The following is a 24,554-nucleotide window of genomic DNA, read 5'->3' as shown; positions in this document are numbered from 1 at the left end:
TGATGGACTGTCATTTCGCTTAGCTTATTTGAGCTGTTCTTGCCATAATATGGACTTGGTCTTTACCAAATAGGGATATCTTCTGTATACCACCCCTAGCTTGTCACAACACAACTGATTAGCTCAATTAAGAAGGAAAGAAATTCCACAAATGAACTTTTAACAAGGCACACCTGTTACTTGAAATGCATTCCAATTGACTACCTTGTGAAGCTGGTTGAGAGAATGCCAAGAGTGTGCAAAGCTGTCATCAAGGCAAAGGGTGGCTACTTTGAATAAAATAAAAATATATTTTGATTTGCTAAGCACGTTTTTGGTTACTACATGATTCCATGTGTTATTTCATAGTTTTGATGTCTTCACTATTATTTTACAATGTAGAAAATAGTAAAAATTAAGAAAAACCCTGTAATGAGTAAGTGTGTCCAAACCTTTGACTGGTACTGTTTATTGGTCCAAACAATTATTAAGAATCGAACATGTTGTTTTTAAACAATTTAATTATGTAATATATTTCAAAATTCATATGATGATGTAAATTTCAAGATTTCTCAAAATCCCAATTTTGATTGTTATTATCTATCATACTTTCCAATGTACCAATGTTAAAATGTCAATGTGGCCTGTCCTCTGACACCAAATATCATGCATTTACACGAAACATAATTTGTTCAGTGGCGCATTTTGATATTGTACTAAATACAGTACAAGGACGTGAATGGGTTTTAAATCTCTATCCGATATAGTCAGAAGAGCAGAAGAGGACCGGCCACCCCTCGGAGCCTGGTTCCTCTCTAGTTTTTGCCTAGGTTCCTTCCTTCTAGGGAGTTTTTCCTAGCCACTGTGCTTCTGCATCTGCATTGCTTGCTCTTTGGGGTTTAAGGCTGAGTTTCTGTAAAGCACTTGGTGACATTTGATTGATTGATATATTTATGCACCGGCACAGCCAGGTTATGTTGTGGAGAAGACAGAGTGGAGGGAGTGTGCAGGCAGGCAAGCAGCAGATAGAGCAGTTTCACTTCATCGCTCTTCCTGGTTAAAGAGAGTCTCAGAGGCAAGCACTTCCTTCCAGACACCCTCAAGTCTCCATGGACACAGTTGTCATGGTAGCAGGACACTTTATGTAAAATGAGAAGGAGCAACAGATGAAAAAAAACAGTACACACACTTACATAAACACAGATGCGCATACACACAAACACACACCACACAGACACAGACACACACAGAAGCTCAAAACCAACACATGTACATTGAGGAATAAGCACTGTGTCTGTGTGGTGTGTTTGTTTGTATGCGCGTCTGTGTTTATGTAAGTGTGTGTACTGTGTGTTTATTCATCTGTAGCTCCTTCTCATTTTACAGTATGATCCTATGACATTGAGCCCTTAATCACAGAGATAAAATACTACAAACAAAGGCAGATATCAACCAATACAAGCACCTGCTACAAAACTCCATTCTGATCCTTAACCACAGTAACTAAACCACTGCATTTACTTAAATCACATTGCCATAAATACGGGCGTTAATGTTAATGTTATTAGTGTTAATGTTTATTTGGAAGACTGATATTCTGTTTTATTTTTGACCCAACTGATATGGAACATGATTTAATTGTTAATTTATTTTTTTCTCTGAAAATAATTGATTCATAACCCTCTTTAAATTGTTTAACATAGACCTGAAACGATTGAAATGATCAGTAAATGTAAAAACTTTTTGACGAATGTAAATTGTCTTTTGACATGTAATTCCCTCGTCTAAATAACGTTTATGTACTATTTTCAATTGTTGACATTACGGGAAAATACAGGTTAAATAAAATGTGCCAGCCAGGTCCCGAAGAATGGGAAATGTGCCAGCCAGGTCCCAAAGAATGGGAAATGTGCCAGCCAGGTCCCAAAGAATGGGAAATGTGCCAGCCAGGTCCCAAAGAATGGGAAATGTGCCAGCCAGGTCCCAAAGAATGGGAAATGTGCCAGCCAGGTCCCAAAGAATGGGAAATGTGCCAGCCAGGTCCCAAAGAATGGGAAATGGGCCAGCCAGGTCCCAAAGAATGGGAAATGTGCCAGCCAGGTCCCAAAGAATGGGAAATGTGCCAGCCAGGTCCCAAAGAATGGGAAATGTGACAGCCAGGTCCCAAAGAATGGGAAATGTGCCAGCCAGGTCCCAAAGAATGCCCACCGACTTGCTGTTGCAGTTTAACCCACGCTCGGGCGTGACAACAGGGACAGGCTGGACAACCTGGTCGTGGCATCTGCTTCCTGGCCGGCCTGCGAGGACAGGGGTTAAGCCCTGCTCTTATTAAAGTCACATTCTGGTGTTTTAGTCCCAGACCCAAGGCCACCTAATGTCACAACATTACATCAGTTTGGCTGGTCACTGGGTACATTTGGTGATGGGATCAGTAACACAGGGAATTGGGGAGCTGGTTTAAGACTGAAGGAGAGGAGCATGTGACTGTGACTGACCCTGTGTGGATGGCCTTATGTGGTTAAACGACCAGAGAGGAGGAAAAACAAAAGCTATCTTCAGAAAGACAAATTCAACTCCATCTTTCATTGAATCAGACGGCTTATTCGTCACAAAACCATTTGATGTTGCCAATTATCATAATGATTACTTCATTGGCAAAGTGGGCAAACTTAAGCAGGAAATGCCATCAATGAAGAGTGAGCCATCGTCACTCATGTATAAAAAAAACGAATAATGAAAAAAAGCAATGCAAGTTTGAATTTTGTAAAGTTAGTGTAGGAGAGCTGGAAAAATAATTGTTATCGATCAATAATGACACATCTTCTTGCATTGACAACTTGGAAGTTATGGAAATCTATGGAAATCTACTGAGGATGGTAGCTGACTCTATAGCCACTCCTATCTGTCATATCTTTAATCTGAGCCTAGAGGAAAGTCTTTGTCCTCAGGCCTCAGGAACCCAAGAGTGGTAAAGCAGCCGTTACTGGTTCTAACTGCAGACCTATCAGCTTGCTGCAAGCTCTTAGCAAACCTGTAAAAAAAATGTGTTTGACCAAATACAATGCTATTTCTCTGTAAACAAAATAACAGACTTGTGGCATGCTTATAGAGAAGGGCACTCAACATGTACTGCACTGACACAAATGACTGATGATTGGTTGAAAGAAATTCATAATAATAATATTGTGGGAGCTGTACTGTTAGATTTCAGCGCAGCCTTTGATATTATTGACTATAACCTGTTGTTGAGAAAACGTATGTGTTGTGGCTTTTCAACCTCTGCCATATCGTGGATTCAGAGCTATCTATCTAATACAACTCAGCGAGTGTTCTTTAATGGAAGCTTCTCTAATGTCAAACCTGTAAAGTGTGGTATACCACAAGGCAGCTCTCTAGGCCCTCTACTCTTTTATATTTTTACCAATTACCTGCCACTGGCATTAAACAAAGCATTGTGTCCATGTATGCTGATGATTCAACCATATATGCATCAGCAACCACAGCTAATGATGTCACGGAAACCCTTAACAAAGAGTTGCAGTCTGTTTTGCAATGGGGCGCCAGTAAAAAAACTGGTCCTGAACATCTCTAAAACTAAGAGCATTGTATTTGGTACAAATCATTCCCTAAGTTCTAAACCTCAGCTGTATCTGGTAATGAACAATTTGAGGAGATTAAATTACTTGCCTTAGATTGTAAACTGTCATGGTCAAAACATATAGATTCAATGGTTGGGGAGATGGGGAGAGGTCTGTCTGTAATGAAGAGATATCATCTTTTTTGACGCCAAACTCCACAAAGCAAGTCCTGCAGGCTCTAGTTTTATCTTATCTTGATTATTGTCATCACATGGTCAAGTACTGCAAAGAAAGACCTAGTTAAGCAGCAGCTGGTCCAGAACATCTTGCTCTACATTATAATCAGATGGCTAATATTAATACTATGCATGTCAGTCTCTCTTGGCTAAGAGTTGAGGTAAGACTGACTACGTTACTTCCAAATGGTTTGCATAGTCAACTTACACACAGCACTGACACACACACTTACCCCACCAGACATGCCACCAGGGGTCTTTTCACAGTCCCCAGGTCCAGAACAAATGCAAGGAAACATACAGTATTATACAGCCATGATTGAATGGAACTCCCTTCCATCTTATATAGCGCAAGTGAACAGAAAACCTGGTTTAAAAAAAACAAAGAAAGCAACACCTCACGCCTCTCCCCCACGTGACCCACGTGTTGTGTATATGTACTGACATGTATGTGGAAATAATAGATACATTTAAAAACATGAACATGTGGTATGTATGTAAATTGTAAAGTATTTTGTCTGTAATGTATTTTTCATTATATATCGGACCCCGGTAAGTCTCCATTGGCGTCGGCTAATGGGGATCCTAATAAATCAAATCAATCCCTGAAGTCAAACCCATTCCAACCTAATCACGGCTCCCTCCATCTCTCTATCCACATAACCCATCATCATGGGTCCAGAAAAGTGACTGAATGATTGAGTGAGTGAGTGAGTGAGTGAGTGAGTGAGTGGGTGGGTGAGTGAGTGAGTGAGTGAGTGAGTGAGTGAGTGAGTGAGTGAGTGAGTGAGTGAGTGAGTGAGTGAGTGAGTGAGTGAGTGAGTGAGTGAGTGAGTGAGGAAACAGCTGAGAAAGGAAATGAGAGGATGACTCTCTGACAACAGAGAGAGATTGATGACAGGGGACATTTGATGACAAAATGGTGTAACGGGCATCAGGCTGCAGGCAGCCAGGCACGTTCCAGCTGCACAGGCATGGCTGCAGTAATCCGCTTTCACTGGGCTTTAGAAGGCATGATTAAAACAAACGAGCTCTCTCACAGCTAGCACACTGTTTACAATCCTTCCATTCCATCATAATCATCATCATCGTCACCATCAGCTGCAGCAGCAGAATTCTCATTCACATCATCATCATCATCACCCAACATCTCTGTTTTCATCATCATCCCTATCATTATCCCCCAACCCCATATCACAAAGAGATAAAATGACCGAACCAGGGCCACTACATCCCCATCCACCAGAGAGATAAAATGACCAAACCAGGGCCACTACATCCCCATCCACCAGAGAGATAAAATGACCGAACCAGGGCCACTACATCCCCATCCACCAGAGAGATAAAATGACCGAACCAGGGCCACTACATCCCCATCCACCAGAAAGATAAAATGACCGAACCAGGGCCACTACATCCCCATCCACCAGAGAGATAAAATGACCGAACCAGGGCCACTACATCCCCATCCACCAGAGAGATAAAATGACCGAACCAGGGCCACTACATCCCCATCCACCAGAGAGATAAAATGACCGAACCAGGGCCACTACATCCCCATCCACCAGAGAGATAAAATGACCGAACCAGGGCCACTACATCCCCATCCACCAGAGAGATAAAAGGACCGAACCAGGGCCACTACATCCCCATCCACCAGAGAGATAAAAGGACCGAACCAGGGCCACTACATCCCCATCCACCAGAGAGATAAAATGACCGAACCAGGGCCACTACATCCCCATCCACCAGAGAGATAAAATGACCGAACCAGGGCCACTACATCCCCATCCACCAGAGAGATAAAATGACCGAACCAGGGCCACTACATCCCCATCCACCAGAGAGATAAAATGACCGAACCAGGGCCACTACATCCCTGGTTCACTACATGACTATTGTCAGAGGAACTAAAGCCATGAGGGCAAGTATATTGTATTTACTCCTAGGCAACAATAGGATAGAATATACACACACACACACGTGTGACAATAAAACATCTAAAACACAAACCACTTTAGGGCCTGGACATACAGTGACTGCTACAGATCCTCCGTTGACATTTCACAAAACAAAACAAGTTACATGAGACTAACACGCGTGAAGCCAACTGCTGTTGACATTTCACAAGACCTAAAAGCACCGTGACTAAAAATTGTTGACACCTCACCCAGACTCAAGAACCACTTTGCGGGACAAAATTCTCTCTCTCTCTCTCTCTCTCTCTCTCTCTCTCTCACTCTCTCACTCACTCACTCACTCACTCACTCACTCACTCACTCACTCACTCACACACACACACACACACACACACACACACACACACACACACACACACACACACACACACACAACTTCCGGCGCCGACAGAGATGGCCGCCTCGCTTTGCGTTCCTAGGAAACTATGCAGTTTTTTGTTTTTTTACGTGTTATTTCTTACATTAGTACCCCAGGTCATCTTAGGTTTCATTACATACAGTCGAGAAGAACTACTGAATAAAAGATCAGCGTCAACTCACCATCAGTACGACCAAGAATATGACTTTCGCGAAGCGGATCCTGTGTTCTGCCTTTCAACCAGGACAACGGAATGGATCCCAGCCGGCGACCCAAAAAAACGACTTCGTAAAAGAGGAAAACGAGGCGGTCTTCTGGTCAGACTACGGAGACGGGCACATCGTGCCCCACTTCCTAGCATTCTTCTCGCCAATTTCCAGTCTCTTGACAACAAGGTTGATGAAATCCGAGGAAGGGTAGCATTCCAGAGGGACATCAGAGACTGTAACGTTCTTTGCTTCACGGAAACATGGCTCACTGGAGAGACGCTCTCGGATGCGGTGCAGCCAGCGGGTTTCTCCACACATCGCGCCGACAGAATCAAACACCTTTCTGGTAAGAAGAGGGGCGGGGGCGTATGCCTTATGGCTAACGAGACGTGGTGTGATCACAGAAACATACAGGAACTCAAATCCTTCTGTTCACCTGATTTAGAATTCCTCACAATCAAATGTAGACCGCATTATTTACCAAGAGAATTCTCTTCGATTATAATCACAGCCGTATATATATTCCCCCCAAGCAGACACATCGATGGCTCTGAACGAACTTTATTTGACTCTTTGCAAACTGGAATCCATACATCCTGAGGCTACATTCATTGTTGCTGGGGATTTTAACAAGGCTAATCTGAAAACAAGACTCCCTAAAATGTATCAGCATATCGATTGCGCCACCAGGGCTGGCAAAACCTTTGATCACTGTTATTCTAACTTCCGCGACGCATATAAGGCCCTGCCCCGCCCCCCTTTCGGAAAAGCTGACCACGACTCCATTTTGCTGATCCCTGCCTACAGACAGAAACTAAAACAAGAAGCTCCCACGCTGAGGTCTGTCCAACGCTGGTCCGACCAAGCTGATTCCACACTCCAAGACTGCTTTCATCACGTGGACTGGGACATGTTTCGTATTGCGTCAGGCAACAACATTGACGAATACGCTGATTCGGTGTGCGAGTTCATTAGAACGTGCGTTGAAGATGTCGTTCCCATAGCAACGATGAAAACATTCCCTATCTAGAAACCGTGGATTGATGGCAGCATTCGCGTGAAACTGAAAACTGCTTTTAATCAGAGCAAGGTGACTGGTAACTTGACCGAATATCCATCAGTGCAGCTATTCCCTCCGTAAGGCTATGAAACAAGCTAAGCGTCAGTATAGAGACAAAGTAGAATCTCAATTCAACGGCTCAGACACAAGAGGTATGTGGAAGGGTCTACAGTCAATCACGGACTACAAGATGAAATCCAGCTCAGTCACGGACCAGGATGTCTTGCTCCCAGGCAGACTGAATAACTTTTTTGCCCGCTTTGAGGACAATACAGTGCCACTGACACGGCCTGCAACGGAAACATGTGGTCTCTCCTTCACTGCAGCCGAGGTGAGTAAAACATTTAAACGTGTTAACCCTCGCAAGGCTGCAGGCCCAGATGGCATCCCCAGCCGCGCCCTCAGAGCATGCGCAGACCAGCTGGCTGGTGTGTTTACGGACATATTCAATCAATCCCTATACCAGTCAATCCCTATACCAGTACCATTGTTCCTGTTCCCAAGAAAGCTAAGGTAACTGAGCTAAACGACTACCGCCCCGTAGCACTCACTTCCGTCACCATGAAGTGCTTTGAGAGACTAGTCAAGGACCATATCACCTCCACCCTACCTGACACCCTAGACCCACTCCAATTTGCTTACCGCCCAAATAGGTCCACAGACGACGCAATCTCAACCACACTGCACACTGCCCTAACCCATCTGGACAAGAGGAATAACTATGTGAGAATGCTGTTCATCGACTACAGCTCGGCATTTAACACCATAGTACCATCCAAGCTCGTCATCAAGCTCGAGACCCTGGGTCTCGACCCCGCCCTGTGCAACTGGGTACTGGACTTCCTGCCGGGCCGCCCCCAGGTGGTGAGGGTAGGCAACAACATCTCCACCCCGCTGATCCTCAACACTGGGGCCCCACAAGGGTGCGTTCTGAGCCCTCTCCTGTACTCCCTGTTCACCCACGACTGCGCGGCAACGCACGCATCCAACTCAATCATCAAGTTTGCGGACGACACAACAGTGGTAGGCTTGATTACCAACAACGACGAGACGGCCTACAGGGAGGAGGTGAGGGCCCTCGGAGTGTGGTGTCAGGACAATAACCTCACACTCAACGTCAACAAAACTAAGGAGATGATTGTGGACTTCAGGAAACAGCAGAGGGAACACCCCCCTATCCACATCGATGGAACAGTAGTGGAGAGGGTAGTAAGTTTTAAGTTCCTCGGCATACACATCACAGACAAACTAAATTGGTCCACTCACACAGACAGCATCGTGAAGAAGGCGCAGCAGCGCCTCTTCAACCTCAGGAGGCTGAAGAAATTCGGCTTGTCACCAAAAACACTCACAAACTTCTACAGATGCACAATCGAGAGCATTCTGGCGGGCTGTATCACCGCCTGGTACGGCAACTGCTCCGCCCACAACCGTAAGGCTCTCCAGAGGGTAGTGAGGTCTGCACAACGTATCACCGGGGGCAAACTACCTGCCCTCCAGGACACCTACACCACCCGATGTTACAGGAAGGCCATAAAGATCATCAAGGACAACAACCACCCGAGCCACTGCCTGTTCACCCCGCTATCATCCAGAAGGCGAGGTCAGTACAGGTGCATCAAAGCTGGGACTGAGAAACAGCTTCTATCTCAAGGCCATCAGACTGTTAAACAGCAACCACTAACATTGAGTGGCTGCTGCCAACACACTGACTCAACTCCAACCACTTCAATAATGGGAATTGATGGGAAAGGATGTAAAATATATCACTAGCCACTTTAAACAATGCTACCTAATATAATGTTTACATACCCTACATTATTCATCTCACATGTATACGTATATACTGTACTCTATCATCTACTGCATCCTTATGTAATACATGTATCACTAGCCACTTTAACTATGCCACTTTGTTTACATACTCATCTCATATCTATATACTGTACTCGATACCATCTACTGTATCTTGCCTATGCTGCTCTGTACCATCACTCATTCATATCTTTATGTACATATTCTTTATCCCCTTACACTGTGTATAAGATATTAGTTTTGGAATTGTTAGTTAGATTACTTGTTGGTTATTACTGCATTGTCGGAACTGGAAGCACAAGCATTTCGCTACACTCGCATTAACATCTGCTAACCATGTGTATGTGACAAATAAAATTTGATTTGATTTGACACACACACACACACACACACACACACACGTGATCACAGTGTGAGGGTAATACTGTAGAAAACAGGAGGGAATGGAACAGTAAGTGCTGGTCCTCCTCTCTCCTCTAGATTTCATCCAGATACACACAAGGATATGTGTTGACCTTGTCATTATTTAGAGCGTCAAAAGCCACACTGGAAAAAGGAGAACATTCTCACACCATTAAGTTGAAATGAGTGATAATGTAGACAAGTTCTGCATGCAAACATTTGTTTCTGTTCTCCACAGTCCCGGGAAAGAGAGAGGTTGTCTTTGTGTTGTGTTGTACAGTGTGTTGTTTTCATTTTGTTGTTGCCATTCATGTCTCTGACTGCTGACTGCTGGCTCTGAGCCCTGACCAGTCGGCTGCAAGACGCCTGCCCACACACTCTGCTGTGGTAACATTTAGGTTATCTAGTGAGGGGACTGAGAACAGTGTTTTCCTCTGGCGTGAGGGTGAATTAATAGCATTCCCTAAACTATTAATATAGTGTCAAAGCTTAAGATTTAGGATTTGTGTATGTGCGTGTGTCATCATGGTGCATGTGTACTACGTGTGTGTGTCATCATGGTGCATGTGTACTACGTGTGTGTGTCATCATGGTGCACATGTACTACGTGTGTGTGTCATCATGGTGCACGTGTACTACATGTGTGTGTGTATCATCATGGTGCACGTGTACTACGTGTGTGTGTGTGTCATCATGGTGCACGTGTACTACGTGTGTGTGTGTGTCATGATGGTGCACGTGTACTACGTGTGTGTCATCATGGTGCACGTGTACTACGTGTGTGTCATCATGGTGCACGTGTACTACGTGTGTGTCCACATGGTGCAAGTGTACTACGTGTGTGTGTCCACATGGTGCACGTGTACTACGTGTGTGTGTCATCATGGTGCACGTGTACTACATGTGTGTGTGTATCATCATGGTGCACGTGTACTACGTGTGTGTGTGTGTCATCATGGTGCACGTGTACTATGTGTGTGTGTGTGTCATCATGGTGCACGTGTACTACGTGTGTGTTTCATCATGGTGCATGTGTACTACGTGTGTGTTTCATCATGGTGCACGTGTACTACGTGTGTGTGTCATCATGGTGCATGTGTACTACGTGTGTGTATCATCATGGTGCACGTGTACTATGTGTGTGTGTCATCATGGTGCACGTATACTACGTGTGTGTGTCATCATGGTGCACGTGTACTACGTGTGTGTGTCATCATGGTGCATGCGTACTACGTGTGTGTCATCATGGTGCACGTGTACTACGTGTGTGTCCACATGGTGCAAGTGTACTACGTGTGTGTGTCCACATGGTGCAAGTGTACTACGTGTGTGTGTCCACATGGTGCACGTGTACTACGTGTGTGTGTGTCATCATGGTGCACGTGTACTACATGTGTGTGTGTATCATCATGGTGCACGTGTACTACGTGTGTGTGTGTGTCATCATGGTGCACGTGTACTACATGTGTGTGTGTGTCATCATGGTGCACGTGTACTACGTGTGTGTGTGTGTGTGTGTCATCATGGTGCACGTGTACTACGTGTGTGTTTGTGTCATCATGGTGCACGTGTACTACGTGTGTGTGTCATCATGGTGCACGTGTACTACGTGTGTGTTTGTGCCATCATGGTGCACGTGTACTACGTGTGTGCCATCATGGTGCACGTGTACTACGTGTGTGACCACATGGTGCAAGTGTACTACGTATGTGTGTGTGTCCACATGGTGCACATGTACTACGTGTGTGTGTCATCATGGTGCACGTGTACTACGTGTGTGTGTCATCATGGTGCACGTGTACTACGTGTGTGTGTCATCATGGTGCACGTGTACTACGTGTGTGACCACATGGTGCAAGTGTACTACGTGTGTGTGTCCACATGGTGCAAGTGTACTACGTGTGTGTGTCCACATGGTGCACGTGTACTACGTGTGTGTGTGTCATCATGGTGCACGTGTACTACATGTGTGTGTGTATCATCATGGTGCACGTGTACTACGTGTGTGTGTGTCATCATGGTGCACGTGTACTACATGTGTGTGTGTGTCATCATGGTGCACGTGTACTACGTGTGTGTGTGTGTGTGTGTGTGTCATCATGGTGCACGTGTACTACGTGTGTGTTTGTGTCATCATGGTGCACGTGTACTACGTGTGTGTGTCATCATGGTGCACGTGTACTACGTGTGTGTTTGTGCCATCATGGTGCACGTGTACTACGTGTGTGCCATCATGGTGCACGTGTACTACGTGTGTGACCACATGGTGCAAGTGTACTACGTATGTGTGTGTGTCCACATGGTGCACATGTACTACGTGTGTGTGTCATCATGGTGCACGTGTACTACGTGTGTGTGTCATCATGGTGCACGTGTACTACGTGTGTGTGTCATCATGGTGCACGTGTACTACGTGTGTGACCACATGGTGCAAGTGTACTACGTATGTGTGTGTGTCCACATGGTGCACATGTACTACGTGTGTGTGTCATCATGGTGCACGTGTACTACGTCTGTGTGTGTCCACATGGTGCACGTGAGTGTGTCCACATGGTGCACGTGTACTACGTGTGTGTGTCATCATGGTGCATGTGTACTACGTGTGTGTGTGTCCACATGGTGCACATGTACTACGTGTGTGTGTCCACATGGTGCACGTGTACTATGTGTGTGTGTGTCCACATGGTGCACGTGTACTACGTATGTGTGTGTGTTCGCATGGTGCACATGTACTACACGTGTGTGTCATCATGATGCACGTGTACTACGTGTGTGTGTGTCTAATTTTAAAGCCCAGCATCCTGGCTCAGTGTGTTGGTCTCGAAGCGGCCGGCTCCCCCTGAGGACAGCACAGCACTTCCTGTTTGTAATGAGGCGCAAGCTGAAATGAGGCTGTAATAATGCTGCCTGGGGTGCAGCGCCTCGCCCAGCCTCATTCCCTGTCACGCACCACACAGCTCTGGGAGCATGACACGATCAATGGATATCTGCTCTCAGCACTGCCACCCTCCCAAGCCCCAGTTTAAACTGTACTGTGCTATTATAGTGAACAATAATGAGTTGCACCCCTTTTTGCTCTCAGAAGAGCCTCACTTCGTTAGGACATGGACTCTACAAGGTGTCGAAATCATTCCACAGGGATGCTGGCCCATGTTGACTCCAATACTTCCCTCAGTTGTGTCAAGTTGGCTGGATGTCCTTTGGGTGGTGGACCATTCTTGATACACACGGGAAACTGTTGAGTGTGAAAAGCCCAGCAGCGTTGCAGTTCTTGACACACTCAAACCAGTGCGCCTGGCACCTACTACCATACCCGGTTCAAAGGCATTTCAATCTTTTGTCTTGCCCATTCACCCTCTGAATGGCACATATACACAATCCATGTTTCAATTATCTCAAGGCTTAAAAATCCTTCTTTAACCTGTCTCCTCCCCTTCTTCTACACTGATTGAAGTGGATTTAACAAGTGACATCAATAAGGGATCATAGTGTTCACCTGGATTCACCTGGTCAGTCTGTCATGGAAAAAGCAGGTGTTCCTAATGTTTTGTACACTCCGTGTACGTGGTCTCAAATGGGAATAAGACCTTTCATACGAACACCTGTGTTCTTAGAGTAGCATTATAACCATGCACTCGACTATACTGTACTTCTTTTGTAACTGTTGCTCTAATGAGAGGAGAGCTGACAAGTAAGCATTTCATTGTACTGAGTATGTTATCCTGTAACCTGTGAGTTTGACAAATAAACTTTGATTTGATTTGAGTAACACAACCCAAACAGTGGAAAGTGGGAACGCCACCAAAATAATAGAACTCACCATCCTGGGGAAGTACTGTTCGTACACAAGCTGGCCACTGTATCTCAGCCAACGTTTCCATTTTTCAAATTAGATAATGTTACAACCCATTACTAAACTTTTTAGTAGGTAGTCAATCTATCAGACTTCAAGAGAAATAAATAAACAGTAAGACTGGGAGACAGAGAGTCTTACAGCGGAATAAAGAAATCCTCTTAACACATTCACCAAAAGTCTGCCTCCATCTTTCTATCTCGCTCTCGCTCTCACACACACGCACACACACACGCACATGGCCAGTATGCTGTTTAGCCTGAGTCTCATCTCCTCTCCTTTCTGGCAAAACCTTTAATCCCTAACAGAGAGTAAGACGCAACCTGACATTTTCTTCGGGAATAAGACACACACACACACACACACGATACATTTTGTCTGCACAGAATGCTGTTTGTTGAATATGTCATGGATAACACACACGTTATATGGAAACACACACACATATATACACAATTGGTTCTAAATGCAGTGAGGGCAAATTCACCCACTAAGACAGGAAGACCTTTTAAAACACTAACATGGCTTTATGCCTTTTCTCCAAGACAATGTCTTTTAGGCTCAGAATGGGAATGCAGCCCCAAACCCTTTACTTTTGATTTATTTACCTCGGGTAAGAACAAATTCAGATAAGAACAAATTCTTATTTACGGCCTACCCCGGACGACACTGGGCCAATTGTGCGCCACCCTATGGGACTCCCAATCACGGCCGGATGTGATACAGCCTGGATTCGAACCAGGGACTGTAGTGAAGCCGTGCCTTAGACTGCTGCGCCACTCTCCCTTACAACTCATTGAGTAACAGTAACATTAAAAAAAGCTTTATCTCAGATCCCAACTAACATATGGTCTAAATATTTGGTGATTGGACGGATTCAGCCATCCTATTCCATCTAAACGGAGACCTTGACAACACATAATCAAATAAACCACCCATAAACAATTGTTCTCTACATGAAAGTATCTCTGAGGAATAAAACCCCCAAACAGAGTAACACAAAGGCCAGTAAACATCAGTCCTTGGTGTTTTTATTTGGATTGGCTTTCCAGTGTTATTGAACTGTTGAATTAAATGTTTATTTAAAAATGAATTAATGAAATGTTATTTTTGTGTCAAATCGCCAGTTGCCAAAACATCCCTTACGGGATTAATTGACAAATAACCAAACATTACAATTATTCACTGCGATAATTCTGTGATAATTCTTCTTCCGGTGTTCTCTGCAGTGCGCATCGCATAAAAGTGTGCATTTTTTTTTATTGATAAAAATCAATACATAATAATAAATAAGGTTTATCCAAACAATAATTATATCCCTAGAGCAGTAAAAAATATACATACATATCCACATACATATCCACATACATATACTGTTTGTTTATGCTGTAACTGTTGGGTCCTGGCTCGCTCATTGGATTATGAATTATATGAATTGGCCATGCAGTATGCTAGTGGTCAAAGGAGATGTCATAAGTATAAGTACCCACCAAATCATAGCCAAGCTCAATATGATCCTAATCATCATTCAGCCACAGCCAGAGCCACAGCAGGGGTCAGACCCAAACAGAGACGGTCACATTATCCACTGTTAAACCCTCCTTCATTCCACAGACCCACCTCCCATGCGCGGCCTACACCCCTCTCCTGGCCTACACCCCACACCCTCTCCCGGCCTACACCCTGCCCCCTTTCCTGGCCTACACCCTGCCCCCTCTCCTGGCCTACACCCTGCCCCCACACCCTTTCCTGGCCTACACCCTGCACCCTCTCCTGGCCTACACCCTGCACCCTCTCCTGGCCTACACCTAACCCCACACCCTCTCCTGGCCTACACCCTGCCCCCACACCCTCTCCTGGTCTACACCCTGCCCCCTTTCCTGGCCTACACCCAACCCCACACCCTCTCCTGGCCTACACCCTGCCCCCACACCCTCTCCTGGTCTACACCCTGCCCCCACACCCTCTCCTAGCCTACACCCTGCACCCTCTCCTGGTCTACACCCTGCCCCCACACCCTCTCCTGGTCTACACCCTGCCCCCACACCCTCTCCTGGCCTACACCCTGCCCCCACACCCTCTCCTGGTCTACACCCTGCACCCTCTCCTGGCCTACACCCTGCCCCCTTTCCTGGCCTACACCCTGCCCCCACACCCTCTCCTGGCCTACACCCTGCCCCCACACCCTCTCCTGGCCTACACCCTGCCCCCACACCCTCTCCTGGCCTACACCCTGCACCCTCTCCTGGCCTACACCCTGCCCCCACACCCCCTCCTGGCCTACACCCTGCCCCCTCTCCTGGCCTACACCCTACCCCCTCTCCTGGCCTACACCCTGCCCCCACACCCTCTCCTGGCCTACACCCTGCCCCCACACCCTCTCCTGGCCTACACCCTGCACCCTCTCCTGGCCTACACCCTGCCCCCACACCCTCTCCTGGCCTACACCCTGCACCCTCTCCTGGCCTACACCCTGCCCCCTTTCCTGGCCTACACCCAACCCCACACCCTCTCCTGGTCTACACCCTGCCCCCACACCCTCTCCTGGTCTACACCCTGCCCCCGCTCCCTCTCTTGGTCTACACCCTGCCCCCACACCCTCTCCTGGTCTACACCCTGCCCCCACACCCTCTCCTGGTCTACACCCTGCCCCCGCTCCCTCTCCTGGTCTACACCCTGCCCCCACACCCTCTCCTGGTCTACACCCTGCCCCCACACCCTCTCCCGGCCTACACCCTGCCCACCCTCCATCTCCCGGCCTACACCCTGCCCTCTCCCTCCCCTCCCCCCTCCCTCTCTCTCCCCCTCCCCTCTCCCTCTGCACAACCTCATCTACTACCCACTAATCCACAGCACAGCTTAATCCTCCAAACCTGGCCACATACACAATCACAGAGACACACGTGTGAGCATGCATGCGCATGCACACACACACACACACACACACACACACACACACACACACACACACACACACACACACACACACACACACACACACTAGGATATTCCAAGCACATATTCCCACAGATCAAGAGCCACACTGGCGTGAGTAGTCATGCTCAATGATACACACTGAGAGGGAGAAGGTCTCAAGCCCCTAAGAGACCGTCACACAGCAGGACACTCAATCCTCCTCCAGACACACTCATTCATGCTCCCGATCGGAACTTCTACTGATCCATTACAGTGTTTGAATGTCTATTACCCCCTAAGAGAGAGTGGATTCAAGGTTTTGACAGATTAGGACCTTTCAGAGACACATACACACACACCTGTTGGTTTAGGTTTAATTCATGCTAGCATATTAATCACACAGACACACCCCTCCCTGTTCAGTAATGTTATTGTGAGAGCAGACAAGGAAAGACCATATGACGCAGGCTCCTCTGTCTTGATGCAACTGTCTGTCTGTCTGTCTGTCTGTCTGTCTGTCTGTCTGTCTGTTGTGCAAAGACACTGGAAAGTAGCTAACTCATGCCAACTCACACAACAGGTTCAAAGAAATCTAAAACCACATTTCCCAGAAAGACTTTAGATACCATAAACTATCTGCTTTAACGACGACAGGAAGATAACATGTCCCAATCACCTGAATCTCTACGGTTTCACAGTAGAAATCCTCAGATGTTGATAGTATAATTTTAGACATATTTGACCTAACTACTGTCCTAAGGGAAAACCAATCAGTGACTCAGTTCACTCTAGCTTTCACTTCAATAATAACCATGATGGCGGAATCAGCGTCTTCCCCTGTCGACGCAATACTACCTACTGCTTCTATACAAGTCATACTCAAGAAACAAGGGGCGGTGACGCTGTACATTTCTCTCTCAAAATGTGTTCAAAACAGACTTATACCACAAGAAATTTCCAACATCAATAAATTATATGATTTCCTTCCTGCTATTGTTTATTCTGACGAGAACTCAGAATAGTGAAAACCATCAAATAAAGGTTGGACATGAAATGCTGCTGACTAGAGACTTGGGGAGCGTTAATAGTCTGTTTCCTCCATCTGTTTAGGGATCATGGGCATGTGTCTGGGCATGTGTCTTCCAGTATAAATCATCTAAAGAGGAAAGACATCTTTTCACATTCTAACAGTTAGAGGCCTGACGATCAAATTGATTTGTAGTTTACTTCTAGAGACTGGCAAGCCATTGGATATACAGTGCATGCTGGGAGATGAAATAGAACTGACATAGATGGTCAATCTATCACACAAGTATACAGCTGGGTGTCAAAATGGAATTGAATAAGACATTTGACAGGCACCTGAAACATCTAGTTAATTATCATCTGTTTTCTGATCACTGTTAAAGACTGTCGATTGACATATAACTGGTCATAGAACTATCATTTTAATTCTAATTATAACTGCTCATTGTAAATGATTCTATTTCATCATTTTAAATTTCTCGTTGCTGTTATGCTGCACTGCACACACAGTCTGCGTGTATGATTATATCAGCACCAAAAACAAACTAACAGGCTTTCTCTCCAAGCCCTCACTACTGTATGTGGAAGAGACTGGGTGTGACACACAGGACTGATGACCTCCAGAACAGACTAGCGTAGCATACCGTTTACGTCAACAAAAGAAGCATGATACATTACCATATGGTTTCAGGAAACCATACAGGGTACAAAAGTAGAGAAGAGATTCAGAAACTCTTGGAGGACAATGGAATTAAATGAAAAGCTTCTTTATTATTAAAAAGTAGAACCAACGCGTTTCAGCCATAAAACAGTGGAATTCCTGAATGTACCCTGATTCAGCAGATGTACTCTGATGAAGGTGTAACATGGTCCTTCCATGCCATGGTCAATTCAGTATTCAATACAAGAAGAAAAGAATCACAGAAATACAATAGACCATTTTCACTTCCTGAAGACCAGCTATACTGTAAGGTTGAATAGACTACTCACCAGGTCGTGGTTGGTGGAGTTGGAGTCGTCCTCAGGGAAGGGGATGTAAACAGCTAAGGCCACACAGTTGGCAAAAATAGAGAGCAGTATAAAGATATCAAACGGTCTGAGGCACACGGTCAAGGAACAATGTTCAAAGTACACAGTCAATACATGAGCATAAATAGATAGAGCACATTGCAGTCATGTAAAGGCAGGGGGGATATCCAGAAATTATCTTGGATCTTATGAAGTAAAAACAACTATGATCAAAGCAAACATGTTTAAATACAGCAACATCACCATGTTGATATATGGTAGAGAAATGACTCCTTATCATGGGATCTTAATGCATCATCTTTAGAAAACACACTGGATACTTTCTGTGGTGGCTGCATTCAGAACTAAACTTTAATGAACTCTTTAGACTGTTTCCACCTGGAGTCTGGTCTGATAGAGTGTTTTCACCTGGGGTCTGGTCTGATAGAGTGTTTTCACCTGGGGTCTGGTCTGATAGAGTGTTTTCACCTGGAGTCTGGTCTGATAGAGTGTTTTCACCCGGGGTCTGGTCTGATAGAGTGTTTTCACCTGGGGTCTGGTCTGATAGAGTGTTTTCACCTGGGGTCTGGTCTGATAGAGTGTTTTCATCTGGGGTCTGGTCTGATAGAGTGTTTCCACCTGGAGTCTGGTCTGATAGAGTGTTTTCACCTGGGGTCTGGTCTGATAGAGTGTTTTCATCTGGGGTCTGGTCTGATAGAGTGTTTTCATCTGGGGTCTGGTCTGATAGAGTGTTTCCACCTGGGGTCTGGTTTGATAGAGTGTTTTCACCTGGGGTCTGGTCTGATAGAGTGTTTTCAGTTGGGGTCTGGTCTGATAGAGTGTTTTCACCTGGGGTCTGGTCTGATAGAGTGTTTTCAGTTGGGGTCTGGTCTGATAGAGTGTTTTCACCTGGGGTCTGGTCTGATAGAGTGTTTTCACCTGGGGTCTGGTCTGATAGAGTGTTTCCACCTGGGGTCTGGTTTGATAGAGTGTTTTCACCTGGGGTCTGGTCTGATAGAGTGTTTCCACCTGGGGTCTGGTTTGATAGAGTGTTTTCACCTGGGGTCTGGTCTGATAGAGTGTTTTCAGTTGGGGTCTGGTCTGATAGTCTTTTCTCTTCTTCAGCTGAAAACACTTACTATGGAGACTGCAAAATAAATGATTTTGTTTGTTGCTTGGAAGGGGGCCTGATGCTAACTATTGGGAGATGAAACTTGCCATAATTACTATTATGAACTGCTTTCGCCTGTAAACTAATAGACCAACATCAACAGGTGTTTTCCATGTGTGGACACAGAGAGTCCCTGTACATCTCAATTGAGACCCCAGAAAGGATACTTCCACTCCACAAGGCTGATGCAGGCTCTGCGGATGGGATTGTTGAGGGTGAGGCAGAACAGGGCCCTGGGCGGCCTGCTGTTGGTGGAGCCGCCCTGCTTCTTGCTCTTGGCGTACTGTTGCCTCTTCCTCTGTGACAACGAGCCGACCGGTGCAGGCGTGGCCCCAGGGACAGAGTTGCGGGCGCTCATGCTCTGGGAGACGTCGCCCTGGGAGTTACGAGCAGCATGGACCTCGGCCTGCCAGGAGATAGTGCCGGTCTGGGGGCAGGACTCGGGCTGGGAGGGGTTTTCTGACCAGAGGGCCGGCGTATCACCAGGGGGAGGGGCTCTGGTGCTGCTGGCATATTGTGCCCCTGAGGAGAGAATGATAAGGGGGGGGGGAGTGTGAGAGAGGGGGGGAGCAGAGAAAGGTGTCAGCCAGAGAGTAAGGGGAAGGTGAGAGAACCAGGGGAAAGAAAGGAAGGGAGAGAGGCATCAATACAAACTGTGTGAGATTCAGTGACAGTGACCTCACCAGTCGATCTGTCTATACAGTGAATTTCAGAGCTCCAAACCTGCAGAACCCTCCTCTAGCCATGCTTTTAACAAACAAGTCGAATATCGAAATGAACCATTTAACGCCATTTATTTTCATGCAGATCACAGGGAGACATTACAATGCCCACAAGTGTAGCGATTGTGCTTAATTTAGTATGTACGCCTAGTTAGTGTTGTATCTAATTCTTCATTAAAAAAACATGTCAATCTCAGAAAACCACTAAATGTTATTTATATCGGCAAACATGAATTTTGAGCTGAGCTAATCAGTATGACAAGCTGTAATCAAAGCAATGAAATCCTTGGACAGGATAGTGATGTTGTTATTGTTTGATGGGGGGGGGGGGCTGAACAGGGAGCATTCCCTTGACAACTAAGGAAAACACAAAGGGTACAAGGGAAGGCTGGTCAGTGCTCAGTACACCATATGGATGCTACATACAAGAGAAAATGATAGAAAAAAATGAAAATAATGTGGGGGAAAAACAATTATTTCTGTTGTCACATACTGCGAAATGTTTTACATAATCCTAACAACAAATTCATTGATCCAACATCTGTCGCTGATGCATGTGCCCAAACTGTTGATGCAAAACTGAGTCGGTCTAGATTATTTTAAATACAATTCAATACAATTCAATTGTAGACAACTGCTGTAGACTAACAGTAAAATTCTTAAATGCGGGTCCCTTTCCAACAATGCAGAGTAAAGATAAAGATTAAAATAACAAAATATCAAATGTACTTACAAATACAACTTAATGACTTCTATCTACAGAATTCCACCGCTTCCTCTCAACTCGACCAAAATTCATAGTCCAAATTTCCATCAAATTAATCCACAAATAAACCTACCTTTTCTTACGACTAAATTTAAGATACAGCTGATTTTTCAAATATATTACCGAGACATCAGTGAAGTATACTGCTAATAAAAAACAAGAAGATTTGAGACGTTCTCAGCACAAAACAAATGGAAAGCATTGGACTCCAGGTCCCACGAGACACATGCGATAACACCGACACAAGACTATAGAAGAGCGCACGAGTTTCTTCCCAACAGCGCAGCGCTCCAGATACGAATTAGACAAAAGCATCATAGGGATGTATTTACCTTCGGGCTGTTGCTCTGCTTTATGCATTCTCTTATTCACATTGAAACTCCTTTCTAAACCCAACACAATATAAGTGGAATAATAGGCTAAACGTTAAATAAAAATTATTTTACTACATTTAATAAAGTACACAGAACCTCAGAGATTTAGCCTACCACAAACATCCTTGAAATGCAACATCCGGGTGTTTCACATGATGGATCGTAGCTGGCTAAAATACAGACGCATACATTCTTTCCTGGATCAGTGGTCCATACAAGTCCATTTCATTGTACAAGTTTTTTGTTTAGCCTGCTGAAGCAACATGGCAACAGCTGTGACCATCCTCTCAAGAACGAAGCGAATATGTGATTTTGGACACTGTGTCCAAGGTGTGCAAAGTGGCACTGTTCACTCTCTCATGGGCACGATTGGCATCCCATGCTAATCCGTTTAAAGACAGCATTTATACTATAGAATAGCCTTCTACTGTACTCTGCCAGGGATGTGTGCTGTAAATAAATCGGATTCGGAGTTGGGCCAATGCCAATGAATTAAAATGACATAGTCACCATTGACCGACCTGACTTTCCTTTCCAACTAGGGCGACTGTCTCGAGACGAACAATCCAATATAGGCCATCCATAGTCTAATAACATATACAATTAACCCTAATAAATCTAACTAATAAATTATGGCACTAATATTACTGTGACAACGATGTAATAACGTTATTAAACATGTGTAGGTTTAAGGTTAATCAATTTGTTGCTCAATAACTTCCCAGGGCAATCACAGAGGCAAATGTGCCTGTGGTAACGTAAATGACGCACACACAGGTCGTCGCACCACACACACAGACACGTGTACACCCACACGCACGATTATGAAACATGCATGATTTAGGATTAATAAGAGTCACTAACTGACAATAAATGTGTTATGAGCTTAATACAAATGTATTTCTATAACCCAAAAACGAATCACATTTTGCTCGTGTTTAGGCTATAGCTTAATGCAACTCTATGACGCTCTAAAATGTAATTATTATTTCTCCCTCTCACATAATTCAATTCCCTGCATGGATATGTCAGACATGAAGACCTGCATACACACCTTTCAAAGTTCACATGTAACAGGTTACATTTCACCATTCTGTCACTCTCGTTCTATCACTTGGTTTTCAAGAGTTGTCTTTCAAGAAACTATATATAGCATTGTAAAACTTAAAAATAATATAAACTCAATACTTTTCAGTCTAAAAAAAACTTTAAAAAGTATTATTATACACAGCTGGCGCTTAAAATAATAGTCCCCCTCCAAATAGGCCTGGGGCGACATAAATCTGTCACATCTATTCCATTCTCAAATAACGTTAATATAGGAACGCACGCTCGCGGGGAGGACATCAGCTTTATGCACATACCCAGTAGCCCTATATGACTATAAACTAGCTCGTAGGTTATACGTACACTTTACTCATGCATTGTTGGCTGTTTTCTAACGGTGCCGGACGTCAGCATGAGGTCGTTAGGCAACATACATTGCGTAAACATTATCCACATGAGGAACACACTCTTTTCACGCCACTTCGATACGAAGTCATTTTCGCTAACCCTAAACCCTTTCCTAACCTTAACCTCTTAACCTGATACGCTAATTATCCTAACCTGCTCCGTAAATTCTCCTAACCTGCTACTAAAAAGTCACTTCGTTATCGTGAAAAGATTGTTTCCCTTTCCCATGACTTACCCCGGTGTCTTCGAACCATGACAGTGAACGCCATATCATCTCCCTCTTCTTTGAGGCCACTCGACGCCGTTTAGTGTCCACATTCTACAACGAATCAACAGGAAATGTATGTGTATTAAAAGTACGACAGTAAGAAAGTAAGTAGTACGTAAATTGCCTTGCACGAGCCTTGGTTTGTGTGAGCCGGAATTGCTCATAGGAGCAAGAGCCTATCTCCCGTTTCAATGTATGTAGCGTGAGGCAGTTTGATGAACAGGTACACCCCCCGGACAGGACGCTAGCCTTTCGAGGGCCTTTGTTAGAATGTGTTGGAAGGTTACCGGTTATTGGATTAGCCTACATCTACCTGCAGCCGGATAACTGTTTCACAGCAGCTATAATCCCTCAATTATAATCCCTATGTTCCTCACTGAAGCAAATTATGTTGTTGGCCTAACTGACATTATAGACTACTTCAGCAAACGAATGAAATAGTTTCAATATCAATTTCATATGCTGGCCTAGCCTGTGGCCTATGGTTTTGGTCGCCCATGTCACTCATTTATCACAAATAACGGTATACCTATTTACAGATCAGGTAGGCCTCTATATTTTACTGAGAGTAGCCTAGGCCTTTGCCCAACCTCGCATTGAGGTGTTTAGTTTGTTTTTTAAACGGTCTTCCCCTATGCTAAAAGAGGCGTTAGATTTCACATGGTTGAGTGTTACATGTAGCTCAAAATTACAAAAGTGTCGCCACACGGATTATGGGTGTCGTTGAAATATATTGCAGCAATGCCACCATGTGGTGATTAGTAAATAATACAGTCTTCATAGGACTTGGTCCTGAGGAAAAATAACATGTATACTTTTAATTTTAAGAACAAATTCTTATTTGGAACAGTGGCAGTGACAGATTTTTACCTTGTCAGCTGGGGAATTCGATCCAGCAACCTTTTGGTTACTGGCCCAACGCTGTAAGCACTAGGCTACCTGCCGCCACTGTCCGAAATAAACACTTCCACCCTAACACTTTTCCTAGATCTGAAAGAAATGTATGAATTTGGTTGTAGTGTAGTCATTATTTTACCCTGACAGCAGGATAGGTGGTGTTTTTGAATCATTGTTTGTGAAAAATGATTGCAGTATGATGCATCAACACTCACTATCCATCAATGTATCTTTGTTTTGTTATTTTGGTTATTTATTTTATTATTTTGAATTATGTTTATTTAATTCTGTCCCTTAGGTCCTCGGTGGGGTGGGATTGGGGAGGGGGTTGTAACTTAATTTTGTATGTATGTATGGATGGATGTTTTTTTATTTAACTAGGCAAGTCAGTTAAGAACAAATTCTTATTTTCAATGACAGCCTAGGAACAGTGGGTTAACTGCCTGTTCAGGGGCAGAACGACAGAGTTGTACCTTGTCAGC

General features: G+C 44.8%; 1 protein-coding gene across 1 annotated transcript in view; it reads right to left on the bottom strand.

Annotated features, from left to right (window-relative positions):
- Positions 1-23,330, bottom strand: part of LOC135528053 (voltage-dependent L-type calcium channel subunit alpha-1D-like) — a 125,663-nt gene extending 102,333 nt beyond the window's left edge. The window contains exons 1-3 of the mRNA XM_064956823.1: positions 23,143-23,330; positions 19,758-20,112; positions 18,402-18,507 (exon numbers count right to left, since the gene is read on the bottom strand). Of these exons, the coding sequence (XP_064812895.1) occupies positions 18,402-18,507; positions 19,758-20,112; positions 23,143-23,176 (495 nt within the window). The 5' untranslated portion in view covers positions 23,177-23,330. The remainder of the gene's footprint in view (positions 1-18,401; positions 18,508-19,757; positions 20,113-23,142) is intronic.
- Between the last annotated feature and the right edge of the window lie 1,224 nt (positions 23,331-24,554).

The sequence above is a fragment of the Oncorhynchus masou genome, chromosome 33, assembly GCF_036934945.1.
Source record: "Oncorhynchus masou masou isolate Uvic2021 chromosome 33, UVic_Omas_1.1, whole genome shotgun sequence".
In the NCBI taxonomy this organism is placed as follows: Eukaryota; Metazoa; Chordata; class Actinopteri; order Salmoniformes; family Salmonidae; genus Oncorhynchus; species Oncorhynchus masou.
The sequence above is the reverse complement of the archived record's forward strand: the minus strand, read 5'-3'. Positions and strand labels throughout refer to the sequence as shown.